At 43.2% G+C, this 21408-nt stretch overlaps 1 protein-coding gene across 5 annotated transcripts in view; it reads left to right on the plus strand.

Annotated features, from left to right (window-relative positions):
* RFX4 (regulatory factor X4) overlaps positions 1–21408 on the plus strand; it is a 179214-nt gene that overhangs the window by 111122 nt on the left and 46684 nt on the right. For all 5 annotated transcript variants that reach the window (XM_003907089.3, XM_003907090.3, XM_009181595.2 and 2 more), the window contains 3 exons: positions 3065–3228; positions 16098–16198; positions 18201–18259. In XM_003907089.3, the coding sequence (XP_003907138.1) occupies positions 3065–3228; positions 16098–16198; positions 18201–18259 (324 nt within the window). The remainder of the gene's footprint in view (positions 1–3064; positions 3229–16097; positions 16199–18200; positions 18260–21408) is intronic.

A 21408-nucleotide genomic window follows, 5' to 3' on the forward strand; every position in this document is an offset into this window, starting at 1 on the left:
TACCAACTCAAGAATCAGCTGGGCAGAGCTTCTTACTCAGAGTTGGAGGAGCAGACAAGAAGGCCCAGGACCTGACCTGAGCCTGATGCCCAGGGAGTGAGCTGGAATCAGGGACAGTGGAGGGTCCTCTGGAGGGCAAGTACCTTGTCCAAAAGCCGTGGACATCTCCAGACTCAGGCCACGCTAGTAGTCAGCCACCGGGTTCCTCAATGACAGAACAAAAGTCTTGATAGGTGAGCGGAGCCACAGTAGGGATCCTGGCTGGATGACACTCAGAAACGTAGGCAAGAAAATCTCAAACACCTAGAGCAGGATGCTGATCTCTTGAGCTCAGCAGTGGTAGTGCCTCCATGATATCATAGTAGTAATAACAGCTACCTTGTTGTTGTTTTTTTTTTTTTTGAAATGAAGTCTTGCTCTGTCACCCAGGCTGGAGTGCAGTGGCGCTATCTCGGCTCACTGCAAGCTCTGCCTCCCGGGTTCACGCCATTCTCCTGCCTCACCCTCTGGAGTAGCTGGGACTACAGGCGCCCTCCACCACGCCCGGCTAATTTTTTTTTTTGGTATTTTTAGTAGAGACGGGGTTTCACCGTGTTAGCCAGGACGGTCTCAATCTCCTGACCTCGTGATCCACCCGCCTCAGCCTCCTAAAGTGCTGGGATTACAGGCATGAGCCACCACGCCCAGCCCACAGCTAGCCTTTATTAAGCATCTACTATGTGCCAAGCACTAGAAGCACTTTTTAGAAATCTTTACCAAAACCTATACAGAGAATACTGCTTTTATCCCCATTTCACAGAAAGGGAATGGAGGCTTAGAGATGTGATACTCCTCAGTAGTGGAGCCAGGATTAGAACCCTGCAAGTCAGTCTTCACTCCTCCAGATTTTGTTTTAATTTTCAATCTGGATGAAAACTTTGCAGTATTTCCACTGTTATGGAATAACAAGACTCTCGCTGATGTCTTTTCGATTTACAGACCTGACTTCATTAACCACTATGATCATGTTTTCGGTAATCACCACTTCCCTCCTAAGAAGTCAGAGGGGCATGCCTTTCTCCCTGTTCCTTATCCTCCAAGCCTTCCATCCAGTGAAGTCCAGGCTGCAGGCAAGGAAGCCTATTCACACGAGGCTGAGATGGAGTCACCAGGCTAGAGTCGGGGCATGGCTCCACTAGCCAGAGGCAGCCTGGTCAGAGGAAAATTAGGCCCTACTCCTTGGAGGGGCCTGAAGGATGCTGCAGGTTACCAGGGCAGGGGCAGAAAGCTAGGAAGTAGACAGCAGCCTAGGGAGAGACATGAGCCTCAGGAATGGGGTAGAAACCCAGTTACCATGTGAAGAACAAACTAGCCATAAGAGAGCTTGTGGAAGGACTGAGGCAGACATGGGCTGTATCTCATCCATTCCCTGACTGGTTGTCTGGCTTTGGACAACTAATATCTCTGCAAATAAGAGTAATGATTCTCAGCTATAGTATTATGAGTATTACATGAAACCTAAGCAAAGTACCTGGCATATAGTAGGTACTCAATAAAGAAAGTTAATGGTGGCCAGGTGTGGTAGCTCACTGTAATCCCAGCACTTTGGGAGGCCAAGGCGTGCAGATCACCTGAGGGTCAGGTGTTCGAGACCAACCTGGTCAACATGGCGAAACCCCGTCTCTACTTAAAAAATACAAATATTAGCCAGGTGTGGTGGCACACACCTAGAATCCCAGCTACTTAGGAAGCTGAGATAGGAGAATTGCTTGAACCCAGGAGGCGGAGGTTGCAGTGAGCCGAGACCACACCACTGCACTCCAGCCTGGGCGACAGAGCAAGACTCTGTCCCCACCAAAAAGAAAGCTAAAACGGCAATAATACTTGCTCCAAAGTTTTAGACTAGAGGGACTCAATTATCTCCCACACCAAATCAGGATTGATTTGGAGAACCAGGGATGTGGATAATGCTACATGTGGAACTCAAGAGTACCCATCTGTTGAGGGGAGAAGGAAACATGATACAGAAACCCATGGGAATATATAAAAATTCAGAGTTATGTGTTCCCCAGCTTCGAGATGGGCTGCTCCCCAACTGAAAAAGTGCTGCAGATGTTAGTTGATAACTGAAGTCTACATATTCTCGAATGTTATTATATACATCAGTTAATATCTTCTACTATTTCTCTTTACTTCCCTTAACTTTCCCACCCCTCCACCTCCTATTCTACCCACAGCTAAAAGACAGAGGTGTAGGGGAGGCAGCAAGGGGTTCTCTGCTTTGGACATTCACTCTGCCCTTCATTCAGTAACAATGTGGCTCAAGTTCCTGCTGTCGTCATATTAATAATACTAATTGCATTTCTGGGTGCCTGCTATAATCTGGTTCTTTCTAGTGGTTTGGGGAGTTTTAAAAAGTCAATCACACACACTTCATGTGTCCACATAGCTTACCACTCAGGTATCACCATCTAGCATCCCATATAGCACCCACTGGCAGGGAGATTTGGGAAATGGAAGAATTCCGACATGAAAAGCCTCTTGCACTTGACCCAATCTTTGATGCACAAATTTGAATCAGGAGAACTTTGTGTGTGTGGCACCTACTCTCCTCCCTTCAGCCACACTCCTTTTATGCGCAACTCCCATACCTTGCCCTTCCTTCCCAGAAAACCCAGGGGCCCCTGAGGTTCAGTGGGCTCAAAGAATAGTGAGTACTAGTGCTCCGACCTTTTTAAAAACAATGCCCCACCTTTCTTTCCTTAAACTCTTCCCAGACCCTAGTAAGCATTGAAGGGGCTGATGGGTGAAAGTGCTTCATCTTTTGGGGCAGAGGAGACCCCCAGCCTGCTAGGCTAGGCAGTTCTCCAGCAGTGAGCATGTTGCATGCCTAGGCAGAGGGAAGACTTGAAGTGGGAGAAACTCCCAGGGCCTCCTACAACATGGCAGGCTGGGGGTGGCTTCTGCTGCCGCAGGGGAAGTAAATGACAGCGTTGTAGACTGGTTTGGCCTTGGTGGAGTCCCAAGTTTCTGTTGGGAGGGCCCTGGGTAACCTCATGGTTCTTCTCTCTGTGGGTCAATACAGGTTCAAAGTTTCCTTCTGCACTTTTGGCAAGGAATGCCGCCCCACATGCTGCCTGTGCTGGGCTCCTCCACAGTGGTGAACATTGTCGGCGTGTGTGACTCCATCCTCTACAAAGCTATCTCCGGGGTGCTGATGCCCACCGTGCTGCAGGCATTACCTGACAGGTGGGCATGCTTACTCTTGTCTTCCTTCATGGCTGGTCCACAGAAGGGACTGTTCTGCTTCTCTTGTACTGAAAACCATGCACTGTCCAGAGGCCTCCCTTGTAAAGACCATTAATATTGAACTCTTAAATATTAACGTTTATTTATATTTTGGAATATAAATAAACCGTTAATATTTTGAACCATTTGTGTGGCTTAAAATTCAAAGGTATAAGATGGTGTACAGTAAGCAATCTCCCCACCAGACTCCTGTCCCCAGACAACCCAGTCCTTTCCCAGAACATCAGATAGAATCATTTTCTTGGAGTCTGACCAGATCTGATATGCACATGTAATCAATACGTATAATATACTGTTTTTCTTACTGAAATGGTGACATACACTATATACTGTTCTGTGCCTTGCTGTAAAACGAAACAACTTAACCTTGAAGTTTGTGCTGGACAGCTTCCATGCCCCTCCAGATGTACTCTCCACACTTCATGCTGCCTTCTGCTGGGGCTGGGGGTGGGGCATATGCTGATAGCATGGGCCACCACACAGGGTGCTTCTCAGGGAGGGATGGAGGGAGGAGAGTGAAGTCAGGAGATGGATTATCTGGCCCCCTCCCTGTGAGATTGTGTCAGGCTGGCTGGGTTCCTTCACTGGGCTGTGTTCCCTTCCAGGCAACTTTCCAGGCTGTCCTTGGGCACAGGGTGGATGAGAGCCTGTGGTCTGAGCCTTAGGTCACAGCAGTCTCCCTTACAGTTCCTCTACCTCGTCCACACCTTTGTGACATGTCCCTTGTAAATAAACCCACCCATTTACAGTGGCACTCCTTCCTGTGGGGACTGTTACAAAGCACATTCCACATCCATCTATAAGGAGCTTTTCTCTTTTTCACAACTGTATAGGGTTCCACCATCTTGCATTTAGTCGATTCTCTTGATATTTCCAGTTTTGTCCTACTACAAACAACACTGTGATGAATGACATTTCATTTACCTTTTCTTTTTTTTTTTTAAACATGGTGAAGTGTGTTAGTTTCCTGTGACTACTGTAACAAATTACCACAAACTGGCAAAGTGACTTAAAATAACAGAAAAGGTATTCTCCCACACTTATGGAGGCCAGAAGTCCCAAATCAAGCATTGGCAGGGCTGGTTCCTTACCGAGGCTCTGAGGAAAAATATGTGCCATGCCCGTCTTCTGCTTCCGGTGTTGCCAGCAATCCTTGGTGTTTCTTGGCTTGCAGACGCATCACTCTAATCTCTGCCTACACCTTCACAGTGCTTCCTGCTCTGTGTGTGTATGTGATTTTCAATCTGTATACCTTTTCCGCACCCCCGTCTTACTGCACTGGCTAAAATCTTTAGGATGATGTCCTAGCCTAGGCAAGGGTGGACATCTTTGCATTTTCCCTGACCTTAAGGGGAAAGCATTCAGTATTTACTATAAAATACAATGCTAGCTACAGGTTTTTAATATCAGGTTGAATGTGTGTGTGTTTGTGTGTATGTATGTATTATTATTATTATTATTGAGATGGAGTTTTGCTCTTGTTGCCCAGGCTGGAGTGCAATGGCACAGTCTTGGCTCACTGCAACCTCTGCCTCCCGGGTTCAAGTGATTCTCCTGCCTCAGCCTCCCAAATAGCTGAGATTACAGGTGTGTACCACCATGCCTGGCTAATTTTTTGTATTTTTCGTAGAGATGGGGTTTCACCATGTTGGCCAGGCTGGTATCGAACTCCTGACCTCAAGTGATCCACCCGCCTCAGCCTCCCAATGTGCTGGGATTATAGGTGTGAGCCTCGGCACCTGGCCAATTATTTTTTTTTTAAGATGAAGTCTGTTCTGTTGCCCAGGCGGGAGTACAGTGGTGCAATCATTGATCACTGCTCACTGCCACCTCAAACTCCTGGGTTCAAGTGATCCTCCTGCCTCAGCCTGTGGCATAGCTAACTATAGGCATGCATCACAGGACCTGGCTAATTTTTTTTTTTTTTTTTTTTTGAGACAGAGTCTCGCTCTGTCGCCCAGGCTGGAGTGCAGTGGCCGGATCTCAGCTCACTGCAAGCTCCGCCTCCTGGGTTTACGCCATTCTCCTGCCTCAGCCTCCCGAGTAGCTGGGACTACAGGCGCCCGCCACCTCGCCCAGCTAGTTTTTTGTATTTTTTTAGTAGAGACGGGGTTTCACTGTGTTAGCCAGGATGGTCTCGATCTCCTGACCTTGTGATCCGCCCGTCTCGGCCTCCCAAAGTGCTGGGATTACAGGCTTGAGCCACCGCGCCCGGCCAACCTGGCTAATTTAAAAAAAAAAAAATTTTTTTTTAGAGATAAGGTCTCACTATTCAGCCTAGGCTGGTGGTCATAAATTTTTTAAAAAACATATTGCTAGATCTGAATTGTTAATATTTTGTTCAGAGGGTTTTATAGTTCATCAAAGTTATTTGATCAATAATGAAAGTTTTTCATCTTTAGTTTTCATAATGTCTTTCTCTTATTTAGGTATCAGAGGAACCCTGGCCTCATAAATGAGTTGAAAAATGTTCCCTCTCTTTTTTTTTTGGAGGAGTTAGTGTAGAATTTTATCTAAATTTTTTAAATTCATAATATTTTCTTATCCTTTTAATATCTGTAGGCTCTGTAGTGATGTGTCCTTTCTCATTCCTGATGTAGGTAATTTGTGTTTTCTGTCCTTTTTCTTGGTCAGTGTGACTAGAAATGTATCAATGTTATTGATCTCAAAAAGTAGCTTTTGGTTTCTCTGGTTTCTTGTTTTCTGTTTTCAATTTTATTGACTTCTGTTTTTTATCTTTATTCCTCCCTTTTTGTGCTTGCTTTGGGTTTATTTTGCTCTTCTTTTTTTAATTTCTTTAAGTGAAAGCTTAGGTTGTTGATTATAAATCTTTCTACTTTCCTAATGAAAGCATTTAATGCTGTAAATTTTATTCTAATCTCTACTTAGCTGCACCCCACAAATTTTGATATGTTGGGTTTTCATTTTAATTCAAAATATTTTCTACTTTCTCCTGTGAATTCCTCTTTGATCTATGGGGTATTTAGTAGTAAACTGTTTAATTTCTAAATATTTGGGGATTTTCAAGATATCTTCCTATTAATAATTTCTAGTTTAATTCCCTTCTGGTCATATTATATATATCGTTTTATATCAATTCTTTTAAGTCGATACTTGTTTCATGCTCCAGAATGTGGCCTATGTTGGTGAATGTGCTATGTGTACCTGAAAAAGCTATATATTCTGGTATCATTAGGTTAATTGTCAACTAGGTCAATTTAATTGATAGTGTTGTTTCAATTTTCTTTGTCTTTACTGATTTTCTGTCGATTTGTTCTACTGATTAGCAATAGAGAATATGGACACCTCCAGCTCTAATTGTAAATTTGTCTATTTCTATACATTTTTGCTTCATGTATTTTGAAACTCTGTTGTTAAACGCATACAAATTAGAACTGTTATGTCTTATTGGTGAATTGACTTCTTTTCATAATGTCTTCTTTTATCTTTCATAATATTTCTTGTTCAGAGGTTTACTTTGTCTGTTTAATACAGCTAACTCCAGGTTTTTTTTAAATTAGTGTTTGCATGACATTTTTTTCCACCCTGTTAATTTGTCTTTATATTTGAAGTAGATTTCTTATAGCCAACATACAAACATAGAGGGAGGTCTTTCTTTTTTATTGTCTGGCAATTTTCCTTTTTAGTTGGTATGGTATGTATAGATCTTTATATTTCATGTAATTAAATATATGGTTCAATTAAGATCTTCCCTCTTCCTAGTTGTTTTCTATTAGTTTGATCAGTTTTTGCTTCTTTATTCCTCTTTTTTTGTCTAATTTTGTGTTAATTATTTTCATCATCCCATTTATCTCCATGGCTGGCTTTTTTTTTTTCCCCCTCTCTGAGACAAGGTCTTACTCTATCACCCAGGCTCCAGCTGGAGTACAGTGGCACAAACACGGCTCACTGCAGACTCAACATCCTGGGCTCAAGCAATCCTCCCATCTCGGTCTCCTGAGTAGCTGGAATTACAGGCATGTGCCACTAAGCCTGGCTAATTGTTTTACTTTTACATAGAGATGGGGTCTTGCCGTGTTTCCTAGGTTGGCTTGAACTCCTGGGCTCAAGGAATCCTCCTGCCTCAGTCTCCCAAAGTGCTGGGATTACAGGTGTGAGCCACCATGCCTGGCCATGATTGTCTTTTTAAAAATACCTCTTTAAAAAAATTTTTTACTAGTTGTTTTAAGTTTGTATATCTTTAATTATAATATACCTTCAAATAATATTATACTGCTTCACATGTATATAAGAATCAACACTATACTCCCAATTTGTATCCCATTTTTTATGCTATTGTTGTCATAGATTTTGTTTTTGTATATGCTATAAACTCCTAAAACATTATAACTATTTTTGCTTTAGGTAACTATCTTTGAGAATGATTAAAGATATGAAAAAATATTTTATATCTGCTTTCATTCACATGATTCCTAATCTTCATTTCTTTATGTATATCCAACTCATCTGTATAATATATGAGTTGGATATGTAATCATAGTCCTCTGCCTGCAAAATTTTCTTTAATGTTTCTCACATTGCAGGTCTAGTGGTAACAAACTATTTGTTTTTCTCTGTCTGAAGAAGTCTTTATTTCTCTTTCAATTTGAAAAATACTTACACTGGGTATGGTATTCTGAATTAACAAGTTTTTCACTTTTGGCATTTTAAACATTTCACTCCATTGTTTTTGGCTTGCATGTTTGTTTTTTGTGCATCTTTGCTCCTCTGTAGGCAGTGTGCCTTTTTTCCTCGGATGCCTTCAAGACTTTCTCTGTCTTTGGTTTTTCAGTCTCTGTCTTTGGTTTTCAGCTGTTCAACCATGATGTATCTCAATGCTTTGTGTTGTTTTCAATCCTGCTTGGGGCTTTCTGAGCTTCTTGGATCTGTGCTTTGATGTATTTCATTATTTTTGGAAAATACCCATCCATTATCTTCTTCTCTGCTTTCTCTCTTTTTTCTTCTCCTGGTATTTCAATTACAAGTATGTTAGGCCATTTGATACTGTCCCACAACTCCTGGATGCTCGATTTTGCTTGTTCTCTACTCATTTTTCTCTTTGTGTTTTAAATGGAGTAATTTTTATTGACATATCTTCAGGTTCACTGATTCTTTCATTTGCTATGTCAATGCTACTAATGAGACTATTGAAGGCATTCTTTATCTCCATTACTGTACTTTGTTTTTATGTCTATTTCTAATATTACAATTCTTTTAAAAGTAATTTCTGTGTTCTGGCTGGGTGCAGTGTGGCTCACACCTGTAATCCTAGTGCTTTGGGAGACGGAGGCAGAAGGGTCACTTGAGGGCAGCCTAGACAACATAGCAAGATCCTGTCTCTACAAAAAAAATTAGCTGGGTATAGTAGCTCATGCCTATAGTCTAGCCACTAAAGATACTGAGGCGGGAAGATAACTTGAGCTCAGAAATTTGAGGTTACAGTGAATCATGATCCAGGCTGGATGACAGAGCAAGATCCTATCTCTAATAATTATTATTATCACATTAATTATTAATATATTAATTAATAATTCATGTAATAATAGGAATTATTTATATGTTGTTCTGAAATTCCTCCTCTGTTCCTGCTTGTTTACTTTTTCCATTAGAGCCTTTGACACATTAGTCATAGTTATTTTAAATTTTAAATTACCTGTCTGATAGTCTGGTTATGTTGATTGTTTTGTTTCTTGACAGTAGGTTCTATTTCTTAATTTTCTGTTTATCTCATAATTTTTATTGGCTGCCAAACAGTGTGTAGAAGAGTAGAGACTGGGATAAATAATACTTAAGCCTGGAACTGGGATAAGTATTCCCATTTCCCTTAGGTTCATTCCCCTTGAGGCAGTCTATTTGGGACTTCATTGCATTTGGGTTTTGTCGTTCCTATGGTTACCTTTAGTGTAGCACCAGATTTAAATTATTCTGGGGTACTTTGTGCTTAAGTTGGAGATTTGTTGGGTTGTTTCCCTTAATGTGCCTGCTCCTTTACCTTTAGGCCGTCCCTATGCACACAGTTGCTTAAGACTTGGTGCTTGTTAGCCTGATTGGAGCTGAAAAGTCGGGAAGTGGGTTCTCTTTTGTTCAGCCCTGTTTCAGTCTCAAGCAAGCCCTGTGCTTTGGATCTCAGAGTTGGGCACTCTCAGTGATCTTGACTCATTGCAGAGACATATCTCTAGTGATCTGAGCCCTTGGTGGTTTCCAGCAGGGTTAGAGAGCTTTCTCTTTTCATCTTTCCCCCACCTACAATGGGTCTTCCCTATTCCCTGGGGTCAACAGTGTTTTCTGCTCTTCCCCTAGTCAACGGAGGCTTTTGATCCATCAGGGAGAAAGGTCTTGGTGGAACTTCATGCTTTTTCCACTGCAACAGCTGTTCCCTTCCTCCAAACATATACCTCTCAGAAAGGCTTCTTCTGTCCTCCTGTCCTGTCCCCAGTCTTCCTCATGAACACCTGGTGAGGCCTGTGCAGAAGGGCTTGCAAATAGATGTGAACTTCCCTTGTATCTGTCATTCCAAGAGTTCTATACTCTCATGGTAGTTCATACTGGCCCGTTAGCTATCTGTTAAAACTGTTAGCAAAATGTATTTCACCCACTTGTATGTAACGCCCTATTTTCTTCTCTCTATTGCAAGTGAGCCAGTCCCCAAGTCCTTCTCTCATTGGAGGTGCCTTTCTTTCCATAAATTCCAGGCTACGTGATTGTGACCTCAGCTCTCTAATGGTTTAAAGAAAAGTTGTAATTTTGTAGATTATCTGGCTTTTTCTTGTTATGGTGGGAGTGATGCTCTTTCCAGCTTTCCACATTGTAGATGGAACAGAAATACACCCAAATAGGCTAACAAAGGTTACCTCCAGAGGCGATTATGGCCAAATTTTAGTCTCATCCTTTTCTGCATTATTCAAATGTTCTACATTAAGACCAAATTTCAATTTTTATAATAATATGTATATGTCTATATTATATATGTAGGAGCCATTTAGGGCTTCGTGTTATTAAAATCTTTCTCAGGCACTGATCAAGCGAACTGAGGCTAAATCTCCACTTATATTTTTTACCACAAAGGTATCTTCTGAGGATTTAATAAAACCCATCTTTATAAGAAAGATTCACATACTTTTAATAATGCTTTATAGGTATTAAACACACACATACACACATGGCATTTGCTGTTTATTGCAAAGCAGTTGGTGGGGTACAAATGAAATGTTAACCCCTCCCTTCCTATCTATAATTGACTTATTTTTACAGATGTGGAGGTTAAAGTTTAAAAGCTGAAATGAGGGCCAGGCATGGTGGCTCATGCCTGTAATCCCAGCACTTTGGGAGGCCCAGGCGATGAATCACTTGAGGCCAGGAGTTTGAGAACAGCCTGGCCAATGTATCGAAACCCCATCTCTATGAAAAATACAAAAATTAAGTGGGCATGGTGGTGGGCGCCTGTAATCCCAGCTATTTGGGTGGCTGAGGCACAAGAATCACTTGAATCCAGGAGGCGGAGGTTGCAGTGAGCTGAGATCGCACCACTGTACTCCAGCCTGGGTGACAGAGCAAGACCCTGTCTAAAAAAAAAATAAATAAATAAAAAAAGAAGGTTGAAATGACTCGTCTACCTTCACCTGCAAATAAATAAAATGGTCAGGACTCAAATATTTATTCAAGAAAACCACAAATGTTCATTCATTCATTAAACAAATGTTTATTGATTACTACAATGTGCTAGGGACTGTGCTAGGTCCTGGAATACAGCACTACATAAGATAAGCATGCTCCCTGCCCTCATTGAGTTACAGTCTGCCAAAGGAGGCTGTTAAAAATTACGTGGCTACGTAATTACCACTGCAATCTTTGGCTTACAAATCAAGTGCCTTTTTCATTAAATCAGGAAGACAAATTTATTCAAAAGATCAGGCTCCAACTGACTTTTCAGTTTTATATACTCATTCATCCCTCAAACTTGTTTGAGTGCCTTTTCTGTACCAAGCCCTGTGCTTGGCATCATGGAAATAAGAATTGGCACTAGAAGTTCTCACTCATGACCCTGGGCAGGCCCAGGCTGAGGCACAGCTCCCTACCCCCTAGCTCAGACCCATCCCATCCTTTCCAACTCAGAAAAGCATATTGAAATTCAGGGGAATAAAAATACACTATTATAGAGATAACCATGGATCATACACTCCCATTTATAGGAAAGGGAAATCATTCTCAAACTGGAGTTTTTCACTTCTTCCAAGCAATCTTGGCACAGTGGTTGTTAATAACAATTGGGTTAGCTAAAGTAAGAAAGTATGTGTGTATGCATCTGTGTGTGTGTGTGCATGTGTGTGCGTGCGTGTGTGGTATGGGCAGGAAGGAGAAGTCAAAGAGGCAAAGAAAAGAGTGAGGACCAAGCCTGAAATGCCAAAGGAATAGCAACACTGAACAGAAAAGCAGAAGGCACCAGATATGGGGAGCATATCCAAGGCATGTCAAAGTGCACGATGTGGTACTTTCATCAAAGAGAAGTAGGACAGTGGTTATAGGTCAGATAGACCTAGGCTTGACTCCTGGCTCTAACACTTGCTGCATCTCTTTGGACAAGTAAAATAACTTTTGTGAGCCTCAATTTCTCACCTCTATGTTGGGACTAACAACAGTATGTACTTCTAGGGCTGAAGTGAGGATTAATTAAGAAAGTACATGCGAAGTGTTTAGTAGCTTGGCACACTGTACTCATTAAAAGGTAACTGCTGTTATCACCATTGTTGCAGTTTTACTAGCATCACCACTGATGGTCATTCAGGGAGCTATGAGTGTGAATGTAGGATGTAGGAGAAGGGCTGAAGCTGGAGCTGTAGACTTGGCAACCACCTGCACAAGATGGAGGAAAAGTACGTCCCTAGAAGTGGAGGACACACCCTGGCATCCCAGTCTGGGAAGGAGAGAGATTGAGGGAAAGCAGAGGAAGGAGGTCGAACTGCAGGTATACACCCACAGAGGACAGTATGTCAAGAAGGCATAGATGCTGCAGGAGATGGAGTCAGTTGAGGCTTAGGAAGGCATCTCTTAGATCAGGTGATCAGGTGAGCTGCTATCTGGGGCAAGAGCGTCCAGGCAGAAGGGATGGCAAGTGCAAAGGTCCTGGTGAGGTAAGCAAGGGCCTGGAGTGTTGGAGAAACTGAATGGAGGCTAGTGCTGTGGGGATGGAGTAAGCTGGGGGGACAGTGGGAGGAGCTGCAGCCAGAGATAAGGAGGGTAGGGAGGGGGGCAGTTAGGACAAGGCCCGTTGTCCATCTGGGGATGGAGAACCATTCATTCTTACATTTCACTTAACAAGCATTTCTTATGTGCCTACTATGTGTCTGGCACTATGCTAGGTACTGAGGATACAGTGATAAGCAAAATGGACATAGTCCCTGCCCTCTGCATAGAGGGTACAGTGAGAAAGATGTACAATGATCAGATAATCACACAAGTTGGTATATAACAACAAACTGTCGTAACTACATGGCCATTCAAGAGGAATCATCAGGGGTGCTGACCTGGTCTGGGGGCTTCGGAGAAGGTTTGCATATAGAAGTAACATCTAGTCTGAGATTAGCTGAAAAACAAGCAACTGAGTAGGTGAAGAGGGAAGAGATGCTCTTGGCTGAAAGGATACCAGGGGCGAAGGCCCTGAGGGGAGACGACCAATTGGAGGCCAGAGGTCCAGAATGAGGAGAAAGGAAGGTGCAAGGTGGGGCCTTGGGGGCTGCAGCAAGAACTGGGGTTTTTATCCTAAGAATGATGTGAAAGCATTGAGGAGTTTTAATCAAAATTACAGGTGTTTTGGAAATGTCCCTCTCACAATGTGGAAGATAGAGTGGAGGTGGGAAGGTGAGCAGGGCAGGATGGACTCGGGAAGCTACTATAAGTCTGGATGAGAGTTGACGGCAGCCTGAACTAGGGAGAAAAGGGAGAGACGTGGCTGTGCTTGGGAAGTAATTTGGAAGCAAAATCTGTAATATGTGGTAAACGGAAAGAGAGACTATGTCCAAAATAGTGTATGCAAAACTGGATACTTGCCTAAAGAAATTGTAACTGAATTTAATCAAGTCTTTAGAAGCAGACAGGATAGATGGATAGACTATATGACACTACAAGACAGAACTCAACCAAATCAGAGTGTAGGACATTCCAGGGAACAAATACCATGATGTTGCCAATAAATAAATGGCACAAAATAGGGGGGAAAAAAGATTTAAGAAACAGAACAGGGCAATGTTGTATCTTTCATGCAATGTGTGGACCTTGTTTGGATCCTGATTCAAACAAACTAAACATCTGTGGGAGAAATACAGAAATCTGAATGCAGACTGGGCTGTAGATGATATTAAGGAATTACTGTTCATTCTGTTAGATAAACTAATGGCATGGAGGATTTAAATGCTGCACACACATTGTGTGCATGTATGTGTATACACGTACACATACGTATTTAAACCTTGCCAATGAGAAATGCACACTCAGTTTTTAGGGGTTAAATGACATCTTGGATTTGTTCCAAACACTCCAGAAAAGAAAAAGTGGAATATAATCTATTAAACTGGCAAAAATGATGTCAATTGTTGAAGCTGGGTCATGGGTCCTTGGAGGTTTATTATACTATCTGTCTTGGGGTATGTTTGAAATTCTTGAAAATAAAAAAGTTATCAATAAAAATAAAATGATGAAAAATAGAGTTCATACTGAAATAGAGGACACAAGAAAAGAAGCAGGTCCAAGGGGGAAATCACGAGTTCAGCTTGGAGGCCTCTGGGCCAGAGGTGCAAAAGTAAGTGCAGACAGTAAATCTGCACAGACGGGAAATTCACAGATTCAGTGAATCTGTGGGCCTGGAGAAACGACCCGGGGAAGGAAGAAAGCTTTGTGAGATGAGAGACCAGGACTAGACATGAAGAACTGGAAGGCATGCTGACCAGGCAGAGGGCAGGAGTTCTGTGACTGGGGAGGAGCAGCCAGAAGGAGGGATCACAGAAGCCAAGGGAAGTGAGTGTTTCCAAAGGAGGGCGCAGGTGACAGAATCGAATACCGCCAAGATGTTAAGCAGACAAGAACCATGACAAGTCCACTGGGTTTGGAATCATGCATGGGGGCTGCTTAGGTGAGAGCTGTTTAGGCTGAGGTCAGGAGTGAGGTGAGGAGGGAATGGGAGGTGAAGGAAATGAGACAAAGAATTGGGCAGCACTTTGAAGAAGTCTGTCTGTGATGTGGGAGAAAGGGCAGTGGCTCGAGGGGATAGAGTGGAGGAAATAAAGAGGTTTTTGTTGTTTTTAAAGTGAGACATTCTTAAATACATTAAAATAATGAGCAGGACTGGGCATAGTGGCTCACGCCTGTAATCCCAGTGCTTTGGGAGGCCGAGGTGGGCGGATCACTTGAGATCAGGAGTTCGAGACCAGCCTGGCCAACATGGCAAAAGCCTATCTCTACTAAAAAGACAAAAAATTAGCTGAGCGTGGTGGCGTGTGTCTGTAATCCCAGCTACTCAGGAGGCTGAGGCACGAGAATCACTTGAACCTGGGAGGCGGAGGTTGCAGCGAGCTGAGATTGTGCCACTGCACTTCAGCCTGGGCAACAGAGCAAGACTGTCTCCTAAAAAAACAGATGAGCAGAATGATCTAGTAGAGAAGAAAAAGCTGAATATACAGGAGAAGGGACCGTCAGCAATGTACAATTCCTGAGAAAGCAGCAGGGGACGGCAAGAGGAGGGATCGCTCCTGGATTCTATTAGGGAGGAAGAGATGAACCAGGCAGGTAGCTGAGTGTTGATGACATCCTTCCTCTGTGTTTTTCTGTTTTTTTTTTTTCCCCCGAGAAGTAGGAGGTGATTCCACCCACTGGCAGGGAGGGGAGATTTCAGGGAATTGGAGGCATAAGGGTCTTGAAGAAGGTTGGAGATAGCTATGAGAAAGGAAAGAATGAGTGACCAGAGAGAAATGGGGTTGCCCAGCAGGGTGGAGGTTGGTGATTTTGTGTCTGACAGGAGACAGTGGACGAAAGGCTGAACCAGGGCAGCAGGCTAGGCGGTGTTGGTGGAAGGCAAGGATGGTGTGGATGGTCAACAGGGGAGATGTCCCTATATCTGACACAACCAAGGAGGACTTCGTGGAGAACGAACCTAGGCCTGTGAGCAGATGGCTTTGATAGCAAGAGCCAGAAAAGGGGGCCCAGTGTCTCTCAACTCCAAATTCCCATCTTATTGCAACCTACTGCCCTGCTCAGTGCTTCACCTCTCCAGTTCCCTCCTGCCTCCTGTTCCAATACTGTCTTTGACTCTTGGAATCTAACATGGTTTCAAGGCCCATATCAAGGTTGTTTGCCAATTTAAAAATATGCTGTTGCTTCCCAGTTCCCACCAAATGGCAAGCAGTTTGGTAAGCTGGGTGAGCAGGCATGGCAGTTATGTTGCAAACGGGGTTCCTGCCTGCCTGGGAGGATCGGACAAGACTGGGCTTTCTTAGGCCCACGGCCCACTGTCTTCACCCCTCACACAAGCTCTTCAAAAGCATAAAGGAGCATGTTTTGCTTGCATCTAACTAGTTCTGGATGCCACCAAGCCTTGCAGTGGGCATCAGTGACCAGCAGAGTACATTCTGTTCGTGCCCTTCCCAGACTCACCCGCTCTCCGCAGGGCTTGGGCTGTTGGCACTGTCTCTGAGGTTGCTCTTACAAATGGCACCTATTGGTAGCAGCCCAAACATGATTAGGGGAAATAAAACCCTGTAGGGGACTGTGGGAGGAACTGAGCAACATGGGCAGCACTTAAAACTCATCGTTTCTCTTTCTAGCTTAACTCAGGTGATTCGAAAGTTTGCCAAGCAACTGGATGAGTGGCTAAAAGTGGCTCTCCACGACCTCCCAGAAAACTTGCGAAACATCAAGTTCGAATGTAAGTACTGAGTTGGGAGTGAAAGGGAAGAGAGAATTACATTTTAGTGCCAAATATTTTACGTAAGTTGTTAATAACAATAGTAGCAGCAGCTACTGTTTACTGGTTGACTATAAAGCACCAGGTATTATACTAATTATGTATATACACATATTTAATCCTCATAAAATGTTTATTATAGGTGGCACACTTCTTCCTTTACAGAGGAGGAGTCAAGCTTAGAGAGGTAGTGCAGAGACAGGATTTTCTCCCAGGTCTGACACCAAAGTTTCTGCTCACCACCACCATCCTCCTTATCTCATTTAATCCTCATGCTGCCTCTGCGATGTAGGAAGTAGTATCTCTATTCTACAGATAAGGCTCTGAGAGGCAAAGAAAGTTGCCCCAAAGCCACGCAGCCACACAGCTGTAAGTAGGGGCAAGGAATCAAACTCAGGTCTGAGATTTCCTTGAAGTTCCTGCCCATAAAATGGTGGTAGCAGGAGAGAGAGAACAGCTTAAGGGCTTCACTCATTCTCTGCCTAATTAGAAAGCCAAATTAATATTTCTCATAAAGGGATTGAGACCGTGAACGCTTTCTTTGCTGAGTGTTGGCGCCCATTCCCCAGCATTAGTTTTGTTTTTCTGTTTCAATCTGCCTGTACTTGCGGGGAGACTCATGTACGGTTTGTTTGTTGCTATTAAAGATGAAATGATTTTCAGTAAAACAAAGTTTTAAAATATACATTTTTAAAGCCCCATTTGAATACAACAGCTTGCTATTCTTGCCCGAAATAAGTGCCAGTGAGCAAAATGAAGGCGATCAAATTACCCTTTCTCCACAGGCAAAGGGAGCCCTTTCAGACGCGCTTTGAGGTTGCCTGCAGTGGCCATCACCTATTGATAAAGCCCGCTTTATTTCATGGCTTTCAGCTCTTTTCTTTTCATGAGCACTAAATTCCACATCACAAAGTTAAAGAAAAAGTAATTAAGGAGAAGGATTAACGATTGATCAGCCTGGAAAATTAGAAGTCTCCCATCTGCCCCCTCCCACCCCCACTCCTCCACCCCACACCTTATTTTTTCAAATCAAGCCAGCTCTGAGTACAAATTAGAATAATCCTAGGGAAATTTCTGACTATTACTTGACCAGTTCAGAAATTACCAAGAAGAATGCCCCCGCACCCATTTTAATTATGCCGACAAAACAAACCTGTTCAAAGTCGGCGGCGAGGAGGTTTGTTGGACCTTCCACCTGTGTGTGTCGGGCAGAGGCTGTTCTTCCCAGGGAGCCCAGCCTGGGAGTGTATTTTGAGAATGTGCAAGGGGTGGAAACAAGCCCCACTCCAACAGCTCTGTAAGAATGAAGAGCTAGGGCAAGCACATGTCTCGTCTGCATTGAAATCCGCAGATATAAGATCACCCTACTTCAAATTATCAGCCTATTATGTCAGTGTAGCAAACAAGACCTTTTCCTAGCTGCAGTCATCATCGAAACATGCAAATAGGTCATGGAGCTCATTTGATAAAAAGGACAGATTATGAATGCAAAGCCAGGTTCCATCCCAGAAGCACCTCCTAGCCCCACACACCGCTGAGGCTCAATCAGGATTTACTATTAGACATACTACTTTTTAAAGGGACTTCTTCAAAGCTTCCACTTGATTCCTGCAATTATTTATGGGGAGAAGTGATTGAGCTTGCAATTAGCGAAATGAAGACAATAATTGCCTTTACTCACGGTTGACTGACGCCACCATTTCTCACACCTGCGAGTGTATCGTGTGCATGACTTTGAAATATGTACCCCGAATGTCACCATTAGCAAATAGTTGTTGAAGCTCACATGGGAGAACAAAGAACCAAGTGCAGGGTTTTGCCAGTGGGTATATAAAATGGGATTGGGCGGTGAGACAAATGTAGGCAAAATAAGCAGCCTACGTTTTGAAATCTGCCCCTGGAAAATCCAAGTTAGAATCATAAAGATTGCAAATATTTCAAACTAATTCTTTTCCCTTTGCAGTGTCGAGAAGGTTCTCCCAAATTCTGAGACGGCAAACATCACTAAATCATCTCTGCCAGGTAGCTGTCCTGCGCTCTGTGTTTTAACCACTGCTGAGTCATTGCAAATGAGGGGGCAAATTCACAAAAACAGCTTCCTGCAGGATCTTTCAGGTTACCAGGGCACTCTCTCTATTCATTTCTGCAGATAAGGAATGACAACATTAGCCAATAACTAAATAGTTTCAACTAATATACAAAATAATTTCTGATATCAGTTGCCCCTTAACCTTTCAGATATGTTCTAGGTCCACAGTTCTGTGTTTCTCTTAATTATCCAGCCCAAAACGTATGTAGTGGTTGAATCAAATGATTCAAACAGATTAAGAGGATGATTTGTTTGTTGTATCATCGGAGTTCAAAGTCACATAATATATTCAATATTTGCCCAATTTTGTTTAGTTTTTTCCAGATCTACATTATTTTTAGCACGAAAGTGACATATGCTTGCTATCAAAAACATTTAAAAATATAAGTGTATTAAGTAGAAGTGGAAGATCCCACTGCATGCCCCTACCTACTCTGTAGTTACAGCTTGATGGCACATAAGTACATTTCTATTAATTTTGCACTTTAATGAAGGGACTCTAAGTCTGTTAAGGCAACCGATTAACATTACATTAAAATATTAATGACGTTACAACAGAGGGGGCAAACCAGTGGCCACAGGCCAAATCTGGCCCTCAGATGTGTGGGGTTATTGTTGTTTGGCTTGAATATGTTCAAAACAATTTTTTCACATGGTCACTAACAGTTGGAACTGGGAGATGACAGCTAAACCTTCAAGAGCTGACAACTTGCTCCCAGAGCCCCGTTTCCCCAGGCAGCTGTCAGCTGTTGGGCCAAACTTCTCCACAGTGGCCACCATCCTCATTCCACCAACTCTGTCACACTTGGCCCACCTCACTCCTGAATGTCACCTGCCTGCCCCCTTCCTGTGTTTCTGTTTGCAGCCTCTCCTTTAAGGTGCTGTTGGTTCTGGGTGGGTTCAAGGTCAAGATGGGAGGGAGGGGTTTCTAGTTAGAGTGGTCTGAAGGAGGGCCCCAGGCCAGGAACCAGAAAGTATAACACAACAGCCACACATACCTCCCTGCTCCTGTCCTGCCCCTGGCATGGACAGCACAGGGGTTGATTTGGAGACCAGAGGGAAATTCTTCCAGATTCATGCAGGCTGCTACAGAGGCTACACCTGGGCATTGTTCTGGTGACGGTGCAGAGCCTGACAGATTAATGGGATTCAGGGAAGAAAATTAATATTGGCCTAACAAAGAAACATTGCCTTATTTCTGCGGATGCTATGCCAGCCTGGCCCTCTGGTTCTTTTTTTCCAGCTTAGAAGAGTGGCTCTTGGGTCGTATCAGGGAACTAGACGTGGTTTTGGTGCCTCCCTCTGGGGATCAGACAATTTAGAGAGGACTTTGTCCCTTTAACGCACATGTAGATAAAAGCGTCCACACCCATGCCCATAGCCACATGTTGCACAAGCGTGGGGGTGCCCACATGTTCCCTCTCCACCTTCCGCACAAACACAGCATGTAATTTAATCAGCAAATGCCCCCTTTCCATCTCTACTGGACAACTTTCAGACACATTCCCAGATCAGACAGAGGACTAGGGTTAAGTCTGGGAATGAAACACCAGCTAACATCCCAGTGAGCTTTCCTAAACACACACACACAGCAAGTCAGACTAAACAACGTCCAACTGAAGACTCACCTCAAATATTTAGACCCAAGATTCGCACGTCCAGGCTCTTTCAGATACACCAGGCAAGTAAACACTTGGCATTCCTATCTTAACCATTCACTTTACAAAATCTTTTGGGTGCCTACTGTGTGCCCAATACTGTGCTTAGTAGTACTTGCCCTCAGCAGGAAAACAAAACTGTTAAATGTGATGAAAGAAACAGAATGGAAATAGGTGGTCAGAGATGGCCTTTCCATGGGTGTGACATTTAGGCTGGAGCATACATCGTAGTGGGGCTGCTGGGGCAAGGAGGGAGAAGAATGTTCCAGCCAGCAAGAACACCATGTGCAAAGGCCTTGAGGTATCAACACAGTCACTGAAAGAGAAGCGATCTGAACAACAGTAGCCACTTTTATTGAGCTCCCTGCACTATGCACTCTGTTTTTCAAACACTATCTCAAGGAATCCTCAACAGCAGCCCTTCTTTAAGAGGTAAGCACTAAGGCCCTAAACACGATGGTAAGAGACACCATTAAAAAGCATGTTCTAGGCGGGGCGCGGTGGCTCAGGCCAGCAATCCCAGCACTTTGGGAGGCCTAGGTGGGCAGATCACTTGAGGTCAGGAGTTCAAGACCAGCCTGGCCAATGTATCGAAACTCTGTTTCTACTAAAAATATAAAAAAATTAGCTGGGTGTGACAGCATGCACCTATAATCCCAGCTACTAGGGAGGCTGAGGCAGGAGAATCACTTGAACCTGGGAGGCAGAGGTTGCAGTGAGCCAAGATCGCGCTACTGTACTCCAGGCTGGGTGACAAGAGTGAAACTCCATCTCAAAAAATAAAAATAAAAAAAATAGCATGTTCTAAACACTTGCTTACAGAATTCACTCTTTGGTAAACAGTTCATTTCATTGTAATAAAGTGGCTCACAATGCATCTCTGAAGGAAAATGCTCAGGAAAGAAAAAAACAAAAAAGGTAGGTACTATTGTATCTCCATTTTATAGATTAGGAGGCTGAGGTTAATCTACTTGCCCGCCCGAAATCAATCAGCTGGTCAGCAACGAGGCCAGGATTTGAACTAGGTTATGTTTGAATGCAGGACACCTTACCTTTTTATTCAGTTGTTTTCATTATCCTTAGAGACTCACCTAACTCATATATTCTATGCCGATCATTAGAGATTCACCTCACTCATATATTCTACGCCTTCGTGACCTTTAAAGAGTTCTCCAATTATTTAACTCAGATTTTACTTGTGCTTGGATGGTCGGGGTACAACAAGGGGTTGTCAGTATTTACCTTTGCCTAGGAATTTACAAGCATTAGGAGACTTGACAATGTCTTTGTGTATTTTAAATCTTTTTTTTAATTTTATTAAAAGACATTGTGAAAACATGCAAGTAAAGGAAATGATCCTGGATATATATTTTTCTTTTCTCAATATTGTTTCAACTTGATGATATTGTTCCAGGTATTGTTCC

This window comes from Papio anubis, chromosome 9 (assembly GCF_008728515.1).
Source record: "Papio anubis isolate 15944 chromosome 9, Panubis1.0, whole genome shotgun sequence".
Classification (NCBI taxonomy): domain Eukaryota; kingdom Metazoa; phylum Chordata; class Mammalia; order Primates; family Cercopithecidae; genus Papio; species Papio anubis.